This window comes from Lepidochelys kempii, chromosome 13 (genome assembly GCF_965140265.1).
Source record: "Lepidochelys kempii isolate rLepKem1 chromosome 13, rLepKem1.hap2, whole genome shotgun sequence".
Taxonomy (NCBI): Eukaryota; Metazoa; Chordata; order Testudines; family Cheloniidae; genus Lepidochelys; species Lepidochelys kempii.
This window is the reverse complement of record NC_133268.1, coordinates 20,827,633-20,844,432: the sequence shown is the minus strand read 5'-3', so window position 1 is coordinate 20,844,432 and position 16,800 is coordinate 20,827,633. Positions and strand designations below refer to the sequence as shown.

At 51.7% G+C, this 16,800-nt stretch overlaps 1 protein-coding gene across 10 annotated transcripts in view; it reads left to right on the top strand.

Moving 5' to 3' along the window:
• LPIN3 (lipin 3) overlaps positions 1-16,800 on the top strand; it is a 55,930-nt gene extending 39,130 nt beyond the window's left edge. For 9 of the 10 annotated variants that reach the window (XM_073309718.1, XM_073309716.1, XM_073309715.1 and 6 more), the window contains 17 exons: positions 289-560; positions 962-1,069; positions 1,870-1,990; positions 4,028-4,508; positions 5,546-5,645; positions 6,395-6,576; positions 7,029-7,122; positions 7,880-7,949; positions 8,700-8,792; positions 9,697-9,743; positions 10,251-10,371; positions 11,083-11,231; positions 11,416-11,502; positions 13,870-14,022; positions 14,982-15,096; positions 15,201-15,304; positions 16,087-16,800. In XM_073309718.1, coding sequence (XP_073165819.1) covers positions 289-560; positions 962-1,069; positions 1,870-1,990; positions 4,028-4,508; positions 5,546-5,645; positions 6,395-6,576; positions 7,029-7,122; positions 7,880-7,949; positions 8,700-8,792; positions 9,697-9,743; positions 10,251-10,371; positions 11,083-11,231; positions 11,416-11,502; positions 13,870-14,022; positions 14,982-15,096; positions 15,201-15,304; positions 16,087-16,231 — 2,442 coding nt within the window. In that variant the 3' untranslated portion in view covers positions 16,232-16,800. Of the gene's footprint in view, positions 1-288; positions 561-961; positions 1,070-1,869; positions 1,991-4,027; positions 4,509-5,545; positions 5,646-6,394; positions 6,577-7,028; positions 7,123-7,879; positions 7,950-8,699; positions 8,793-9,696; positions 9,744-10,250; positions 10,372-11,082; positions 11,232-11,415; positions 13,684-13,869; positions 14,023-14,981; positions 15,097-15,200; positions 15,305-16,086 lie in introns of those variants that run through there. The other variant, XR_012154699.1, reaches the window with a different exon arrangement.

The following is a 16,800-nucleotide window of genomic DNA, read 5'->3' as shown; positions in this document are numbered from 1 at the left end:
AAAGGCTGCGTATCCAGTTCCTAGTCCCCTCTGCACCGTTAACTTTTTTTTAAGTCTTGATCCCACCTTCTCATTGCATTTAGCCAATTTGACTTTGAAAGGAACTTTCCAACAGTCTCTACGGGCCAAGGCTAACAAAGGTGTCCTCGTGTGTATTCCACACGTACCAGACCTGAAGGGCTCATCATTACAAAATTGTCATGTCCTTGAATGAAAGGTATTGTGTAGATTGTCCCCACAGGGCTGGGGTCAAAGGCTAACAATTGTGCCTCTTCCCACCTGTTATAGGAGACGATCCCCTCCTGTCTGTGCACCTCCCCTATCCCTCTAGAAGAGAGCCCAGATCTCATGGCCGAACCATCCAAGGCATCCACTGTGTCTCAGCTCAGCCTGCTTGGAGAGCCAGAAGAATCGGGCTCTGACACGACATCCCTTCGTAAGAAAAGGCGGCGCAGGAAGAAGCCGAAGCCGAAGGAGGCAGCGGACTCTACTTCGGAAGAGCAGGAAGGGACTGACAGTGAAAGGACTCTCGAGGAAAAGCGCAAGCTGCTGACTGCCTGGTGAGCCCTGCTAGGGGGCTGGATGGGACTCCTTGTGGGTAGTGTGGTCTGGTGGACTGAGGCGAGGAAACCAGAGTCCATCACTGACTCCTGGGTGGCACTCAGCAACTCATTTGCCACCTAATCGCTGTTTCTCTATGTGAAGTGGCGGCAATTTCCACTACCTGCCTCCCAACGGGATGGGGGGTGGTTTGTTAGTAGCTAATGTTACTGCAACACCATGGGGAAGTGAAGCCTGTAGAAATGCTAAGCCTGTATTCCTTTAGCTTCTGGATACTGATAGTCTTGGGTTAACATCCTGGCTAGTTCCTTTCTCTGCATGAGGGGGAGGGTGTCACTTTGTAATAGCTCCCAATACTGGTATTTCCATCTTCCCCTCTACTTTATTTCTTTCTTCACAGTGATTCAGTTTATTTCTCCTTCACTGACCTCCCAAGTGAGGAAGCTGGGACTGTGCAATCCAAAGAGATCTATCATTATTCTGATGGGGAGCTGGCTCCGTCTCAGAGGTAATAGTCATTTGAAGGTTCCATGAGACAGTGGGGTGTATTGGAGGATGGGGTGACTAGAAAGCCGGCTGGAGCAAGGGAACGGCACTTGGAATATTAAGCTTCCCTGGCCCAGTAAGGGGTGAGTGGAAAGTAGAAGAGCTAGAAGCCCTGAATGGGCCCAGATCCTGTGGGCAGAGCTGAGAAGCAGCAAGGACAAATCTGCATGGGTGGTGGTGGTGGAAACTGGGGCCTGAAGGAGTCTCGGGGCTTGTCCAAACAGTGAACCGGGATGTGTAAATTCTAGTATGCATTAGTGTGTCCCACACTAAAAGTTCCCAAGTGTGCATTGATGTGGTAATGTTTAAAACAGGCCTACATCAGTGCACGCTTGGGAACTTTTAGTGTGTGCCAGCAGAGTCCGTGCAAGCTATTTGGTGCATGACATACTGGTGTGAACTAGAATTTACACCTCTCTGGTGCACACTAATGCACCATGTTGACAAGCCTTCAGAAGCAGTGTAGGCCACCAGCTCGGGTCCTGGACTGGGACTTGAGAGACCTTGGTTCTATCCCCAACTCCACTACTGACCTGCTGTGTGACTTCTGGCAAATCACTTCCAATTTCTCTGCCACTTTCCTCTCCCATCACTTGTCAGTCTTGGCTAGTTAGAATGTAAGCTCTCTGTGGCAGGGACTAGCTCTGTTTGTTCAAGTGGGGCCTTGAAGCCCCTGGTGCTACTGTAATACAAATAATTAATGTAAATGGGTGCTGTGCACATGGAAAGGGTTCTGCTTGACTTCCTGGTTCTTCTCTGTAGCCTCACTCCAAGCTGTCCGTCTTCCCCCAAAAGTGACTCTGAATTGGAGCTCAAACCCTCTGAGCCATCTCTTCTTGGAGCTGAATCCCACATGCAATGGACTTGGGGGAGGCTCCCTCAGGTAGGTAAGGGACGGGGAATGGAGTAAGCAATCTCTAAACAAATTTGCTTTTTGGAAAGACTGGGGGAAATTGGCTTTCTGACCACGTGTCGGTGGGCAGCTGGTGCATGGTCTAGTGAGAGAACATGGCTGTCCCAGGATTCAGGCGGCAGCTTAATTCTTTCAACTCAGGGAAATAGAATCAGTGCCGCAATTGTCTGAAGACATCTGTGCATTCTGCATGGGCTATTCTGGAGCAACGGTCAGGGGGTAGGATGTCTCTCTCTTAAGAGAAGGGCCGGGGGGAGAGGGGGATTTCTTATCTCTAGTATGTCTGACTCACTTGGTCTTGGTCTAATGCAGGGGTTGCCAACCCGTGGTTCCGGAGCCACATGTGGTTCTTCAGAGATTAATATGCGGTTCCTTGCATAGGCGCCAACTCCGGGGCTGGAGCTACAGGCGCCAACTTTCCAGTGTGCTGGGGGGTGCTCACTGCTCAACCCCTGGCTCTGCCCCAGGCCCCAGCCCTACTCCGCCCCTTCCCCTGAGTCTGCTGCACCCTTGCTCCTCCTCCGAGCCTCCTGCACACCACAAAACAGCTGATCATGGTGGGCAGGAGGCGTGGGAATGGAGGGTTAAGTGCTGATTGGTGCTGCTGACGGGGCAGAGGGGCTGCTGATATGTTACTGTGGCTCTTTGGCCATGCACATTGGCAAATTCTGGCTCCTCCTCAGGCTCAGGTTGGCCACCCCTGGTCTAATGCTTAGTCCCAGCCTTGCTTTTAATATAAATTAAAGTGTAACCCACAGACATAGACTCAGTTCTGACTCTCAGTAAGTGCCTACGTTCTACGGGATATTGTCCCTGTAGCTTGAACGCTAGATTGGATCCTACAGAATAGCACTAGTCCAGTGCTTCCTTCTCTTGGCTACCCACTGTGGCTGCATCTGCCAGTTCAGGTTTTGTTGGTCGAACCCTCACTAGCCAGAAGAGAACAGCCCAATGAGGCCGGAGGGTATTTACACTTGGGCCAATCAATTGTACGTGCATCAAGCCCATGAGGAGGGAGGGATATCCATGTGCAACCTTAATTCTGGCATTTTTTGAGTGCTTAACTTTGCAACCTTGAACATGTATTTTCTGTGTAATGTGTGCACAACGGCTTGTTCTTGATAATCAGTGGAACTGAGGTCGGTCTTTCTTCGATTATCTGTATATGTGAAACGGAGCCGTCTGCAGAAGCCTTCTCCATAAGGGCTACTCTAGACACACTCCTTGTCCACTACCTAGCTCTGTCTGAAACCAGTATGGTTTAAAGTAGCCCTGCCCGCCCCATTGGGTGATGCAATTATACTGGGATAAAGGTCTTGGACTAATATAGCTTATTTCAGTAAATATGGTACAGCAACTTTCCATAGTGCCAGAGTCCTGGGGGAGCAGATGCTTTGGGGTTAGAAGGTACTTGGTGAGCTCCCATCACTGGTGTAAGTTCCACAGAGCATCCACTCGCTCAGTGGCTCTCAACCAGAGGTCCAGGCTCCCCCCCAGGGGGCCACGAGCAGGTTTCAGGGGGTCCCCCAAGCAGGGCCAACATTAGACTCACTGGGGCCTTTGGCAGAAAGCTGCAGCCCTACCGCATGGGGCTGAAGCCCAGGGCCCTGATCCCACCACCCGGGGCTGAAGCTGAAGCTTGAGCAATGTAGCTTCACAGGGGAGAGGGCCTTGTGGCATGAGGCCCTAGGCAGTTGCCCTACTTGCTGCCCCCTAATGCTGGCCCTGACTTTTATATGCAGAAAACCAGTTATTGTGCCACAGGTGGGCCATGGAGTCTTCATAGCGTGTGGGAGGGGGCTCAGAAAGAGAAAGGTAGAGAATCCCTGTGCTGGCTATTGACTCTCTTCTTCATGCACTCCATGCGGATACCATGCCAGCTGAGGCCTAGAAATACACATGGGAGGGAAAGGATGCCATTTGGAGGAGAATTTTTGCCTTTCCTTTTAAAGGCTGACCCTTTTTGTTTTTACCCCTCCCTCACTAACCCTCCTTCCTCCTCTTAAGGTGAGTAAATTGGAGCGAGTCGAACCAGTCAAGTCCACTATGACCATCACGACGACAGCAACCACTCCAGTGAGCCAGGCGACCCACTTCCAAGCCATCATGGCAGGTTTGGAAGGAGACTTGAAAACAACAGACTCCTGGGATACGTCCTGTTCCTCCACCACACCTGTAATTAGGCCGACGCCCGTCTTCCAAAATGGGAATGGCCCCCGTGTGCCAAAAGACCAGCTCTCAGCAGAGTCTGCAGCTGCGGTGGGGAGTATGCCAGAGACTGCTCTTCCCCGAGTAGGAGAGCAGGGCCCACAGAAACAGTCAGTGGGAGAGGCTGTGGAAGGAGAAGAGAATGTGGTGAAGAACCAGCAAGTCCTAGAGCTGGATCCCTCTTGTGCGCAGGCAGCCCCAGCCCCAAGACGGGCTGATTCGGAGAGCATGGAACCCAGTGGTAGGCCAGGAACCAAACCAGAGAGCCCAAGGAGGCAGGGTGAGCAGCAGGTTGGATGGTGCAGAATGCAGACTGCTGTAGTTCTGTTTATGGGGTTAGGCCACCTGGCTTAGAGCTGTGCATGTGATATCCATATCTTCCATCCAGGCCAGCCCCAGGTGTCTCTTCTGAGCATGCACGGGAGGCCCTTGTGCTTTGGGAGTGGGGTGTTCATTCTGCAGCTCCCCTGCCCAATGGTGCCCCAAGCTCCCTGTGATACTCCTGGGAAGGTCAGTGTGCTCTCTGGCTCCCCTGGTGGCAAGCACTCTAATTCATCTCCTCTTCACCAGCTTTGCAAGCTCCAGAGCACCATGCACCTCCAACTTCCCTCTTTCAGTTGGCAACCCCCCTCCTGCATCCCAAATACCAGTCCCCTCCCTTATCCCTCAAATATGCCATGTCTGTTGCCTGAGTCGTCCTGGCCTATGCACCTCACTTTGTGCAAGTCCAGCAGGTCTCTGGGTTGCTCTGTCTTCTCTTCCCTTTTGTGGCTGACACTAGCTATGCAGAATTCTTGCTCAGCTGTGTGCCTTGCTGTTCATCCTTTCCAATATTCAAGGATATTGGGTTTCTAGCATTTAAGTGACACTGAGCCACAGCTTGCTTCTTCTGTGGGATGAATCCAGAGCTACATCAACTGAGATTTAATGGAGCTACTTGGCTTTCCCCCAGCATAGCAAGGCAAAAATCGAATACGTTGGCATAGGTACAGCAGTTTGGTTTATTGCAAACCCCTCAGAGTAACGCTAACAACCAGGGAGAGTTGTTGGACTTATTTCCTTGCTACTGAACTTGGAGGGTGAAAATAGATGCATCAGTTTCCCTTTTTGCCTTATAGTTGGCTTCACATCTAGGTTCTCCTGTACTAGCGCTATTCTGTGTCCTGCAGTCTTTGCAACACCATGTTGGTCTAGCTGAAGTGTCTGTTTCAAAGGGAATTTTAAAGTCTTTGGGGGGGAAACAGTCTTGGTGCTTCTGTAAGAGACTGATGGATTGGGGAAAATGCTGGTCTCACTGTATGTCTGTCTGTGTTTGAGGCTCCACCAAGAGAAGCTCTCACCTGGGTCCCAGCGACATTTACTTGGAGGACCTCACCAATCTGGACGAGGAGCAGGTGGCCCTTTATTTCCCCAAAAGGTATGGCCTTTGGCTGGCTGGTTTCAGAGCAGGGTCTGGCCACCTTCTTTGGCCCAAGAGGGGTTTTGATTCCTTGCAGCCAGAAAAGCTTGTTCTAGTAACTGACTTGGAGGGAGTGAACACTGAAACAATGTGTTGGAGGTAACTGATCCAGATAAACTTACTGCGGTCCTAGATACACTGAGCACAGTTCTGTGCTGTAATATAGATGGGACTGGAGAGTGTTTTTAATGGTCTTTCTAAGTATAATTGATCTCAAGGCAGTCTAGCTTCTACTTTATGCCAGAACTGCACTCATACTACAACATGCATACAGTGTATGCTGTTCACTAACCCAACCCCTCTTTTTCTGGGGTTTGCCTTAATTTTTAAGGATCTCTTATTTTAAGACTGGTCTGTACTTGCAGACTTACACCTTAGGCCCAAGTTTTTTCCTGAGAGGGCTGCTTGGGACTTCTCCCAGCAGGAGATCCTGCTCACTTGTGTTCAGCTGTGGAGACCACCCCTGGTCCCCTAGCCTGGCTGCCAGGGAGAGTCAGCAGAACAGCTCTGCATGGAGTTCCTTCCAACCGCAGCAGGCCATTGAACTCCTGTTGCCTGTTCATATGAATGAAACCTGGTCTCTCAGGTTTGGTTCAGAAATGCACTTCTGGAGGGGAGGAGTGAAACCTGGTCTCACTTGGGTGGCCAGGGTGTATCTGACTTGGTGACTCATGCAGCATTGTCACTGTTTGTTCTGTTGTTGACAGTGATATGGAACCGGGTTCAAAGCCCTCGACTGATCCCAGCAGCCCCGGCCATACCCAGCTGCTGGCTGGTCCTACAGCCGATGGAGGCACCGATAACTTATCTGACCCCGCTCATGACCTGATGCATCCCATCGCGCTGTCCCTTTGTGGGGGTCTCGGGGACAGCAGACAGATCTTGCACCGTAGGTCCAAGGGGAGGGATGAACCTGCTATTAATTTTCAGAGCACACCACTGGGGGTGTTGCCCTTCTCCATGAGCAGAGCTTATTGTGCTGGAACAGCAGCTGGCTCTGCTACAACCAACCCTGCTCCTATTCCCATTCTCCCCTCCTTAGCAGGAACAGTATGTAGCTGTCTAAGAGGAGGTACAGTACAGATAGGGAGCAGATCAGCTGCTGGGCCATGGAAGAGGGGGGGAGTCTGCAGGACCCCTTCAAGTGAATAAGGAGAGGTGGTGCACAACACAGATGTCTGACGGCTTCCAATGAGGAGGTCTAGGCCTCCTATCTTAACAGCAATTAAAAAGCTGCTTATGTCCCCCTCTGGTTCACATAACCTTAATATTCTAGTGAGGGACTGCTCAAGTGCTGGCTTGCTGGTATTTCATCTCTCCCCATTCTCTTGTTTCTGCTAGACAAGTTTGTGGAGCACATCATCTCTTACCAGGAGTTTGCTGAGAACCCAGAAGTCCTCGATGACCCAAACCTTGTGATACAGATCCACAAGAAGTGAGTAGTCTGCTCTTCTGGCTTGGCTTCTCCTAGCGCTGGTGACTTTTTTAATATATATTCCCCTTGTGCCAAAGAAACCTCTCTGCAAGCATCCACAACTGATGTCCATGGCTGCTATTTGTATTGTAGTATTGTCAAGGCTGGGATATGTGGTGCTTGCTGCCTGCTCTGTGGGACGTAGACCCAAAACCATGGCCTAGCAGTTGAGAGGTTCAAAATGGTGGGGAAACCCTCTGCAGCCAGCATGATCTGAAAATGGCTCTTTGCTGTCCTTGCACCCAATATATACTTGTTCCCTTTCCAGGATATGCTCTGTACTTTGCTTCTGCTTCTGTCCTCTCAACTTAGAAATGGCTCATGCTTCCCCTTCACAACTAAGTGCTCTGTTGGCATCTTGCAATTCATCCAGGATGCCCTGGTCACGAGCCACACAACACATGCTACAGCTGGCATGGCTTCATCTTCTTATCCCTGTTTCATTCCTTCCCTGAGGCAGCTGCCACATCTCCCTACTCTCTTCTGCTTGCCTTTACTGACTGGCCTGTTACCAAAGTCCAGTTCTGGTGCATGTGCTTAAAGGGTAGCCAGGTCTCTCCTTCAGCCTCCTCACAGAACCCAGAATGCCCATAGTGCTGCTACTTCACTTGCTGTGTTTTTTCCCTTCCCAGGCAGCCTCCCCATGTCTTGCCACCACCTTCCTGAGGCTTTAGCCCTTCACGTGCAATTGCCTTCCTCTACGTCTTGTGTCTTACAGGTACTATAACTGGGCAGTGGCTGCTCCCATGATCCTCTCCTTGCAGGCATTCCAGAAGAACGTTCCTAAGGTAAATGGCAGAAACACTACGTTCCTCTGACCCTGCAGAGTCCCTTCCCCTTAGGGGAATTGTATTCCTGTGCTAATAGTATTTATCACCCAAGGGTCCCAGGTGCTCTGCCAAGCCTCACAACCTCACTGTGTAGGGAGCAGCTGTAAATGCCCATATGCTATACAGATAGGGGTTGGGGAAAGACTGAGGCAAAGAGAGGCTAAATAAATGTGGGGCAAAGTCAGGGGTGGGAGCCAAGAGCCTTGACTCCCAGTCCCCTCCTTCCCTGACCGCAAAAGTGCATCAACCATCCCTCACTCAAACACACAAAGCGCAGATTTGCGCTTTGGTGTAGAAGTGTCCATGCCTACGTGCCGCTCTGAGTGCCCAAACATGGCAGTTGAGAAATGGTGCTTTCCCTTGCCCCCTCGACAAGAGGCCATTTGGTGATGTCCACCTGGGGACAGGGCTGAGCTAGACACCCCTGACCTCTGGAAGAATTCAGTCTGCTCTGGCCTTTTGTCAGTGGGCCTCAGCTTCCCATAGAGATGGGTTGTGGTGATGAGGATGGGTTGGGGAGGAAGCTGAACTGAGGTAGATGCTGTGAATTTTCCCCTCAGCCCATGTTCAGCGCTTGGGCTGTTGCCATCCTGAGGTAACTGAGCAACTATGCCCTGTGAATGTTCTCCAGTCTAGGGCTCTCTTGGGCTCAGACAGGACTTGCTGTGCAGCAGGAGTTGTCCCTCTCAAACTCTCCCATCTTCACAGAGCACCATTGACCGGCTGGTGAAGGAGAAAATGCCCAAGAAGAGCGGCAGGTGGTGGTTTTCCTGGCGGAGGAGAGACTTGACTGCTGAGGAGGTACATGTGCAGTGGCTGTGACTGAGCAGAGACTGAGTAACTTCTTCCTCCCTCTGCGTTCTCCTGTCCCAGCCAAACCAAACTACAACAAGGCCTTGTAGCTAAGCTGAGGTGGAGACTGGAGGCAGGAACATCTGAAAATAGGGGTCATGTGTCCTTGGCCACTGCGTGGCCGCCTCAGAACCCCAATGACGCTGGAAGTTAGTGGCTGCAGTGCATCTGGTGAAGATACATTCTACGCTGAGGGGAGCGATCTGTCCTGTCTGCATAATAAATCCACCTCCATGAGAGGCAGTAGCTATGTTGGCAGGCAAAGCTCTCCTGCAGAGACAGCGCAGTCTACCCCAGCACATAGGTTGGAGTCACTTACGTCGCTCAAAGGGGTGACTTATTCACACCCCTACGTGACACCAAAGTGAGTGGTGCTGTAGACCTGGCCCTAGTGCCTGAGCTGTTAGTGTGGCACAAACTGCTGTAAGAGCATGAACCCTGGAGCTGGGTGGCGTGCCTAGAATTACGCCCACAAATGTGCAGTTAACAAAACTAAAAGGAAATGTGCATGGGGGGGGGCAGAAAAGGGGCTCTGCAATAGCAGGTGAAGACCCCAAGGTATTGGACTGAAATCAAGGTACACACTGGCTCCTTAGGGTAGGAAAGGTAGCCCTCATGGGGGCGTGGGTCTTCATTCTTCCCCTCCCCAACTTGTGTGCCAGAGCTGGGGTTGGGTAAGACTCCCCCCCCCCACCCCACTAGGTGCTGGTGGATTTTGTTGTGAGCCTCCTGGTGAAGAGCTATCTGTACCGCTCTGAAAGCCAGCCAAGCAGGTAGCCTTTACTCCTGGCCTTTGAGCTCCCAACAGGAATCTGGCTAAAGGAGCTAATGGTAGAAATGCCTGTGTCCACAGCATGAACCCAGCGCAGGAGAACTGGAGCAGGGCTCTACCCCACAGCGGTAAGCAGTCCTCTCATGCTAGTTATCGGTCTATGGTGGATACTGGACTGGCTCTCTAGTCGGCCCTGTAGTCTCAGCCTATCTTCTCCCTCCTTTTATTAAGTGAATTCCTCTTCCTGATGGCTACCCCTGTGTGTGGCAGTGGTGGGGTCCCCTTCATAGCTTTGAGAGGGAAGAGGGCTGAGGGGTGGGTAATGTTGGGGCATTCAGCTCACCATTATATCCTGACCCCATACACCTGAAGCTCTGGAGACTCCAGGCCCTATGACAACCCCAGTCAAAGGCCCTGCCTCCCTCCCACTTCACGATGCCGGCCCATCTACCTGAGCAAGGCTCATCATTCTCCTTTTAGAGCCCAGTCATACTTCTCTCCACAGCCTGGTCTCACTCTCTCCGGTACATGGGATTGGGTTTTTTCTGTGTGCTAGTAGCTGTGGCTTGAGCCAGGGCTCCTGTTGCTGCTGCAGTGAAACAGCCTAGTTTCTGTCTCTTTCCATGTGGGTGTAGGAGGAAGATGGATCCTTCATCTAGTGACGAATCCATATCCCCGGTGTCGAGACCTGATGCCACTGTGCAGAAATTTCTGCCCACCTACAAGAAATCCCTGAGGCTCTCTTCAGATCAGATTGTATGTGTGTGTTCCCCGCTATCAAGGCTGAAGGGGAGGAGATGGCCCTTCAAATAGGGCTGCCACTACCTAGGAGCATGCTAAAGGGATGATCTACAGCGGGGCCCAGATATTAATGCTCCTAAAGGGCTTTAAACATCTTGGTCTAGGCCTAAGATCACCTCAGATCTTGCTAGCTTGAGCAGGGTCAGGTATGGCCACTAGTTGGTTGGGAGACCTTCAAGGAAAATGTAAGTGGAATCCGTTGGTGGGCCCCCTTCCCTCTGGGTCAGCACAGAATCAATGCTCCCTTAGAGTGGTTGGGGGCTCTGGGCTGCAGAAGTATCTCTTGGCTGAGATGTGAAAAAGAGGGTCCTGATCACTGGTGGGTAGAAAGATCCCACAAGGGTGTCTAGACCAAAATCCAACCCTAGTAGTTAGTCTTCATGCCTGAAATTCCCCTGTGGCTTCAACTGGATACAGTTCTCTTCCTGCAAAACCTGCTGTGTATACCGCAGCTTAATGTGTGCTGTTAAACGGCTACTACAATCTGCCCCCTCAACAGCTGCTTTTCAGAGAGGTTTGACAGGGGGTGTAAAATCGCACAGAACTTCTCCTCCAACTGAATTGTGTTGGGTGGAATAAATGTTCACACAGGTAGTATCGTGTAGGATCCTCTGTGGGGAGAGGTGCTGCGGGAATATCAATGCATTTTCTCCCCTCTCGCTATAGAAGAGACTGAACCTGCAGGATGGCCCCAATGAGGTGGTGTTCAGTGTGACCACTCAGTACCAGGGCACGTGTCGCTGTGAGGCCACCATCTACCTGTGGAATTGGGATGACAAGGTGGTGATCTCCGATATCGATGGGACCATCACCAAGTAAGGGGCCCTCCTCTGTGTTGTCTGCAGGGAGAGCACATGTCATTAAATGCCTTGTGTACATGGCCATGTACACCTGTCCCAGAGGTACCTTAAGCCTACCAATGCCTGGAGGTCTGTTGTCAAACCAGCTGGGAATCACTTAACTTTAAGGGTGTATTTTAACCCTTTCTTCTCCTTCTAGGTCTGATGCTTTGGGTCACATTTTGCCACAGCTGGGAAAAGACTGGACCCACCAGGGCATTGCCAAACTCTACCATAAAATCCACCTGTAGGTATTGAATAAGTTAAAGCTTTAGTCAGGTACTTGGTAGGGGCCTTGCCCAGATGGTCTGAGATGTGGGACTCCAGGATCAGGGTCCTCGTATGGGGAAGAGGCCCATCCTGCATTTAGCTTCTGTCTCTTTCTATGTGGTTCTGTTAAACCTTTTGTCTTCCCCCAGTGCTGCTGGGGGGCAACAAGGAAATGACCAAAGAGGGTGATGGCTCTATCAGTGTGTTTGAACATGGTCAGCTGAGCTGTCTGGGTCACTGATATGCCAAGCAGCGATGCTGATCCTTTCTGGGAAGGAGAAGCTGCTTTCTGTTTTTCCAAAACATGCCTTCCAGGGGACTCCATCTCCTGTTTTGGAATTCCTCAGTCAGACCATAAATAAGCCTCGCTCGCTTGGGTAGATATCCAAGGAGTTCTCTGGAAATTGTAGGAATTGGCAAGCCAATTCAGAGCAATAGCCCCTTGGCTCAATATCCTGTCTCTGACCGTGGCCAAACCCAGCTGGTCCTGGGGAAGAAACCTTGTAGGAGACAGTTAAGGGATCACCAGCTGATGAAAGGATGAAAGGACCAGGGATGAAAGCTTCCTCTTAATCTCTCATAGCTAGAAGACCATATAACTGTTCATGGAGGTCTGCAAAGCTACAGTGTGCTCTACATCCCGCTTAGGATGGACCTTGCCTCATGGAGCTGAGAGGCTAACTGGGCCAAATGCAGGCCTACGACCAGAGGCCTTGCTGAGGAAGATGGTGGGGGAAGGCTTCCTGGAAGAAGAGATTTTGAAGGAGGATTTGGTAGATGGTTGGGAGGCTCAGAAAACATGTTGTGACTTGAGCTGCCTCCTAAGGGGCATTGTGAAAGGACAGCTAGGTAAATATAGGGGACTGGCTAGCAGATTAGGGATGCGTGTGATGCTGTCTAGAAGGTCACAGTCATCAAATGACTTCGGTGATTTCCACATGTAAAGGGGAGCAATTGGCTATAAGGCCTCCCTCACCTGTGTTCACCTGAACTGGTAAGTAGCAGGTCTCTTGAGTTGGGACCTGCAAAGGCAACTGTGTTTAAAATGACCTGGAAAATGTTTGTTTGGCTTTAACTAAGCTAAACCTGGTTTAAGATTGTCTTGTGCATCCTGTCAAACACCACAGAGCTCCTGTCACATTACATCCCAGTGGTGCCCCTTTGGGGGTGGTTTTTCAATTGGCCAGAGTATTCTGATGCTGGTATTTCCTTGTGATCTCTGAGCCACCACTGTGGGGTGCTGTGTACCTGTTGTTGGGTGTACTTGAAGCTGCAATGAGCCTGGCTGACTTGAGACTATTTCCTCTATTGGTGAGCAAGGCACAAAGAGGAAACCGTCTCCCACTCCATGTCTGGAAGGGGTGAGCCCCACTTCACTTGCACACAAGGAGCTGCTGGGATAGGTGAATAACTGAGCCATAGAGGCGGGGAGTTTGCACCCTGCCACTCTTGCCTTTATACCCAGTCTGCTGAATAAGCAAAATCAACAGACACGTGAATCTCCTGGTTGGCCTCCCCTGCCTGCAGCTCCCCTCTTGAATCAGCTGCACTCGTGTGCTAAGCTGGGGAGAAACTCCTGGAAGTTGACTAAAACTCCCCTGCACTAAGTTAATATTTACATAACTCCAAAGCAATAACTAGGTATCCGTGTGCAGCCAGCTGACTGGGCTCTTCAAGAGCATGTGCCAAGCTCTGGTTGATGTGCTGGGGGTGGCGGGAAGCTCACTGAATACTGTTAAGTCTGGTTAGAGCAGTAGGTAGCCACTGGGCACCCTGGTGTGCTCCCGTTTTCCCACTGCTGAGTGTTACATCTGGCTTTGCCTTCCCATGCTCTAGCTAGCAGAGGTGCCAAAGGATGATGGGAGGCTGTTCTCCGTGCCTGGGTGGTGCCAGGAAATCACCTGGAAGCCTTCTGGGTTGGCGTGCAGCACCTGTGTTTGGTGAGAGGCTGAGGGCTCTGGGGTGAGTCCATGTCGAGCCACCTCCTGCAGATCTGCCAGAGCACCTCCAGGACCTGAGCTGGCAGAGAGGAGAACCTGCTGCCTGTGTGGCTGCTCTTGGGATGAGCCCACTAATCTCTTCCTATGGAGCCTGGACCCAAGAGCCCTATGTTGAGTGGACAGAGCACCCGAGCCCATGGAGAGCAGCATTGCCAGATGTAATCAGTGGTCCCTTGTGCATGGGGTGGTGGTGGTTGTGGGGTGCAGGGAGCAGGAATTGGGGTTGTTCAGTCTCCAAATCTAGCATGTAGGTCCCACCTCCTTGTGGCAGTGGCAAGGGACATAATGAAGCTGTAGTTTGCTCAGAGACAAGCCTCTGCCTAGTCCTACCTTCTCTGTTCTAGGAATGGCTACAAGTTCCTCTACTGCTCATCCAGGGCCATTGGCATGGCACACATCACCAAAGGATACCTGAAATGGGTCAAAGACCAGGGCTGTGCCCTCCCCAAGGGGCCCATCCTGCTGGCCCCAAGCAGCCTCTTCTCAGCCTTTCACAGGTAGCTCTTCCCTGCCATGTTCTGTTGCCCCCTGGGACAGCTACGCTTGGGTTGGCACCCATGTGACTTTATTTTGGTGGCTCCTCCTTGGCCTTCATTCTGTGGAAAGGCTGGCTCCCCCAGGAGCTGAGGGGGCACCAGCAGCCCCTCAGTGATGGGAGCAGTGTGAGAGCTCACAGGTGCCAGGAACCATGCAAGCCTCTCTGCTGCATGACGAAGGTCTCAAAGTCTTTGAAACTCCCAGCGAAACATCTCCCTGGGGGTGTTCAGCCTGTCTCTCTGCTTTAATATCCTCTACACACACATGCTCTCCCTGCCACCCTGTGTAATGGGACTTGGATGCTGTAATCCACCCATCTCCGTTGCACCTGAGCCCAAACGTGCATTTCACTGCAAGTGTAGCCCTATCCCTGCACAAACAGGCTTTACCCTCATCAGAGGGGCCTGTTGCCTGGGGTTGGGTCTCTTAGCCACTCCTCTCAGAATGCTGGTAATGGCTTTAATACCAAGCAACTCATTAAAGTCTGCAGCATGGTCCTGGCTTTAGAAAGCATCTGGCTCCTCTAGTCTTGCCCCCCAGTGGTGTTCGGCACTGTGCTGCTAAGCAGAACTGTGCCTTGTTCTGGGACTTCCCCTTCCCCTGTAATAGGAAGGGTGCGGTGCCCACCTTGCCTCTCCAGCTGTACTTGCTTTGGTTGGCTGATGGCAGTTTCCCCCGGGGGCGGGGGGATGGTGAGTGGGGATTGGGATCCTTCATGTCTCTATCACCTGTGTAGTCACAGCCTTCCAGATAAGGTAGGGGGAGCGGTAGGATAGTAGGATAGGCCAACTGCTGCCCCTTGACTCTTTGCCTGGGGGATCCTGGAATAAGGGAGTGCAATGAAGTCCTGGCTGTCCTAGGTCCTGGACCAGCCTGGCTCTGTGACTCCTGACCTGACCTCCCACCCCTCATGTTGCAGGGAGGTGATAGAGAAGAAGCCAGAGATATTCAAAATCGCCTGCTTGACAGACATCCGGAACTTGTTCGGCTCCATGGGGCAGCCCTTCCATGCTGCCTTTGGGAACAGGATCCATGTGAGTTCTATCCTTCGTGCTGGGAGAACGGGGGGGCAATCCTGAGGGTGGGGGGGGCAGTGTTTCCTTGGCTCTAACTGGTCTGGTTGGTCTTTCTTGGGCAGGATGTCGATGCTTACAAGCAAGTGGGGTTGTCAGCATCTCATATATTCACGGTGAACCCAAAGGGGGAACTGATCCGGGAGCTCACCAAGAGCCAGAAATCCACGTAAGCCTACTTGCCTACTGTACTGTCTCTCTACCATGGGCTGCCCCTACCACCACCTTCCCCTCCCTCCTTGGCAATCCAGGCTGCTCCTGACCCTCTCTTCCACCCCCTGCCCCCCAGCTCTGCCTAGCCTAGCCTGGACTGTGGGGAAGCTACTGCAGTCTGGCTCCTACATGGCACATATGAAGAAGCTCATACCAATAACATTCTGTGGCAGGTTGCAGGGGCCCTACCTGGTCCCTGATGAATGAGGAGTTAATGCCAGCTCTGTGTTCCTCTCCTCTTGCACAGGGGAAGGGTTAGAGGGGTAGCCGCTTGAGGCCAGGGAGGGGAGAAATGCCTCGGAGAAGGTTGGGCTCCACAGTTGGCATCCTAGGAGTGGGTTGAACCCCAGTCTCTTCTTTGCCTGTGTCTAAAAACATGGCTTCTTTCCTTCCTTCCTGTACATGGCTTTCCCTAGGGCAAAGGCCCTTCTGTCTTCAGCTGCCTCCTGTAGAGTTAGTCCACCAGATTTCCTATCGGCACTGGCGCTGTTGTGGTAGCAAGGTTGGTGGGGTGGGTGGGCGGGCCACACTGCCTGCCAGTGAGCAAGAACCTGTGCAGCATACATGGCATGAGAAGCTAGTGCACTCCATGTCTGAATGGGCCTAGTCGCAATGCACTGTTGGCCGTGGAGTAGAGTGTGTGCCTTGAACACCTTTTGGTGGCTCATGTGCCTGGATGAGGGCTGAGAAGGAGAAACGTGGTCTCGTAATCCTGTATGTTTATCCTTTTCCTCGTAGGTACGAACGGCTGACTGAGTTGGTGGAGCTAATCTTCCCCCCGCTAGGCCAGGGTGTTAATGTTGCCTTGCTGTGGCCAGAGTACAGTCAGTTCTCCTACTGGAGGGCTCCGCTGCCGCTCATTGACATAGAAGATCTTGCCTGACTCACCGGAGAACGGAGACCTGGTGAGGATGGACAACCTGCCAGGCCTCGATGCAGCAGCCACTGCCGCCTCCTGCCTATTCTGCTGCTGCTGCTAGGGAGTTTCATTTAATAAACCCGGACACCTTCTGGACTGTGAACCCCTCTCCAAGGGGCAGTGGTGGGGTTAATCCAGTTTTTGACTTAAAGCTTGTTTGTTCAGTAGAAATTGGATGTGTGTTTTCCTATATACCAGATACATGTTTGAGGTTCTTATAGGTTTGAAATGGCTTGTTGGTTTTAGGGATGGTGGGTGGATCCCCTTGGGGTTGATCTACTGGTGGGTCTTCTCTGTGGCTGCTGCTATTTACAATTTTACTGATGGCCCCAGACTGTCTTAATGGCTACCTACCATGTAGCTTTTTTGAGGGGAGGGTCCCCCATCCTAATCTACTCAACAACCAGTGAGAGTTCAGAGCTTGGATCAGCTGAGATGCAGTTTAATTGCTCAATAATGTTGTGTTAGGAGGCTGAAGACTGTCAGGATTAAAGTAGTTGGTCACTAATAGCATTAATACATAGTGCCTTAAA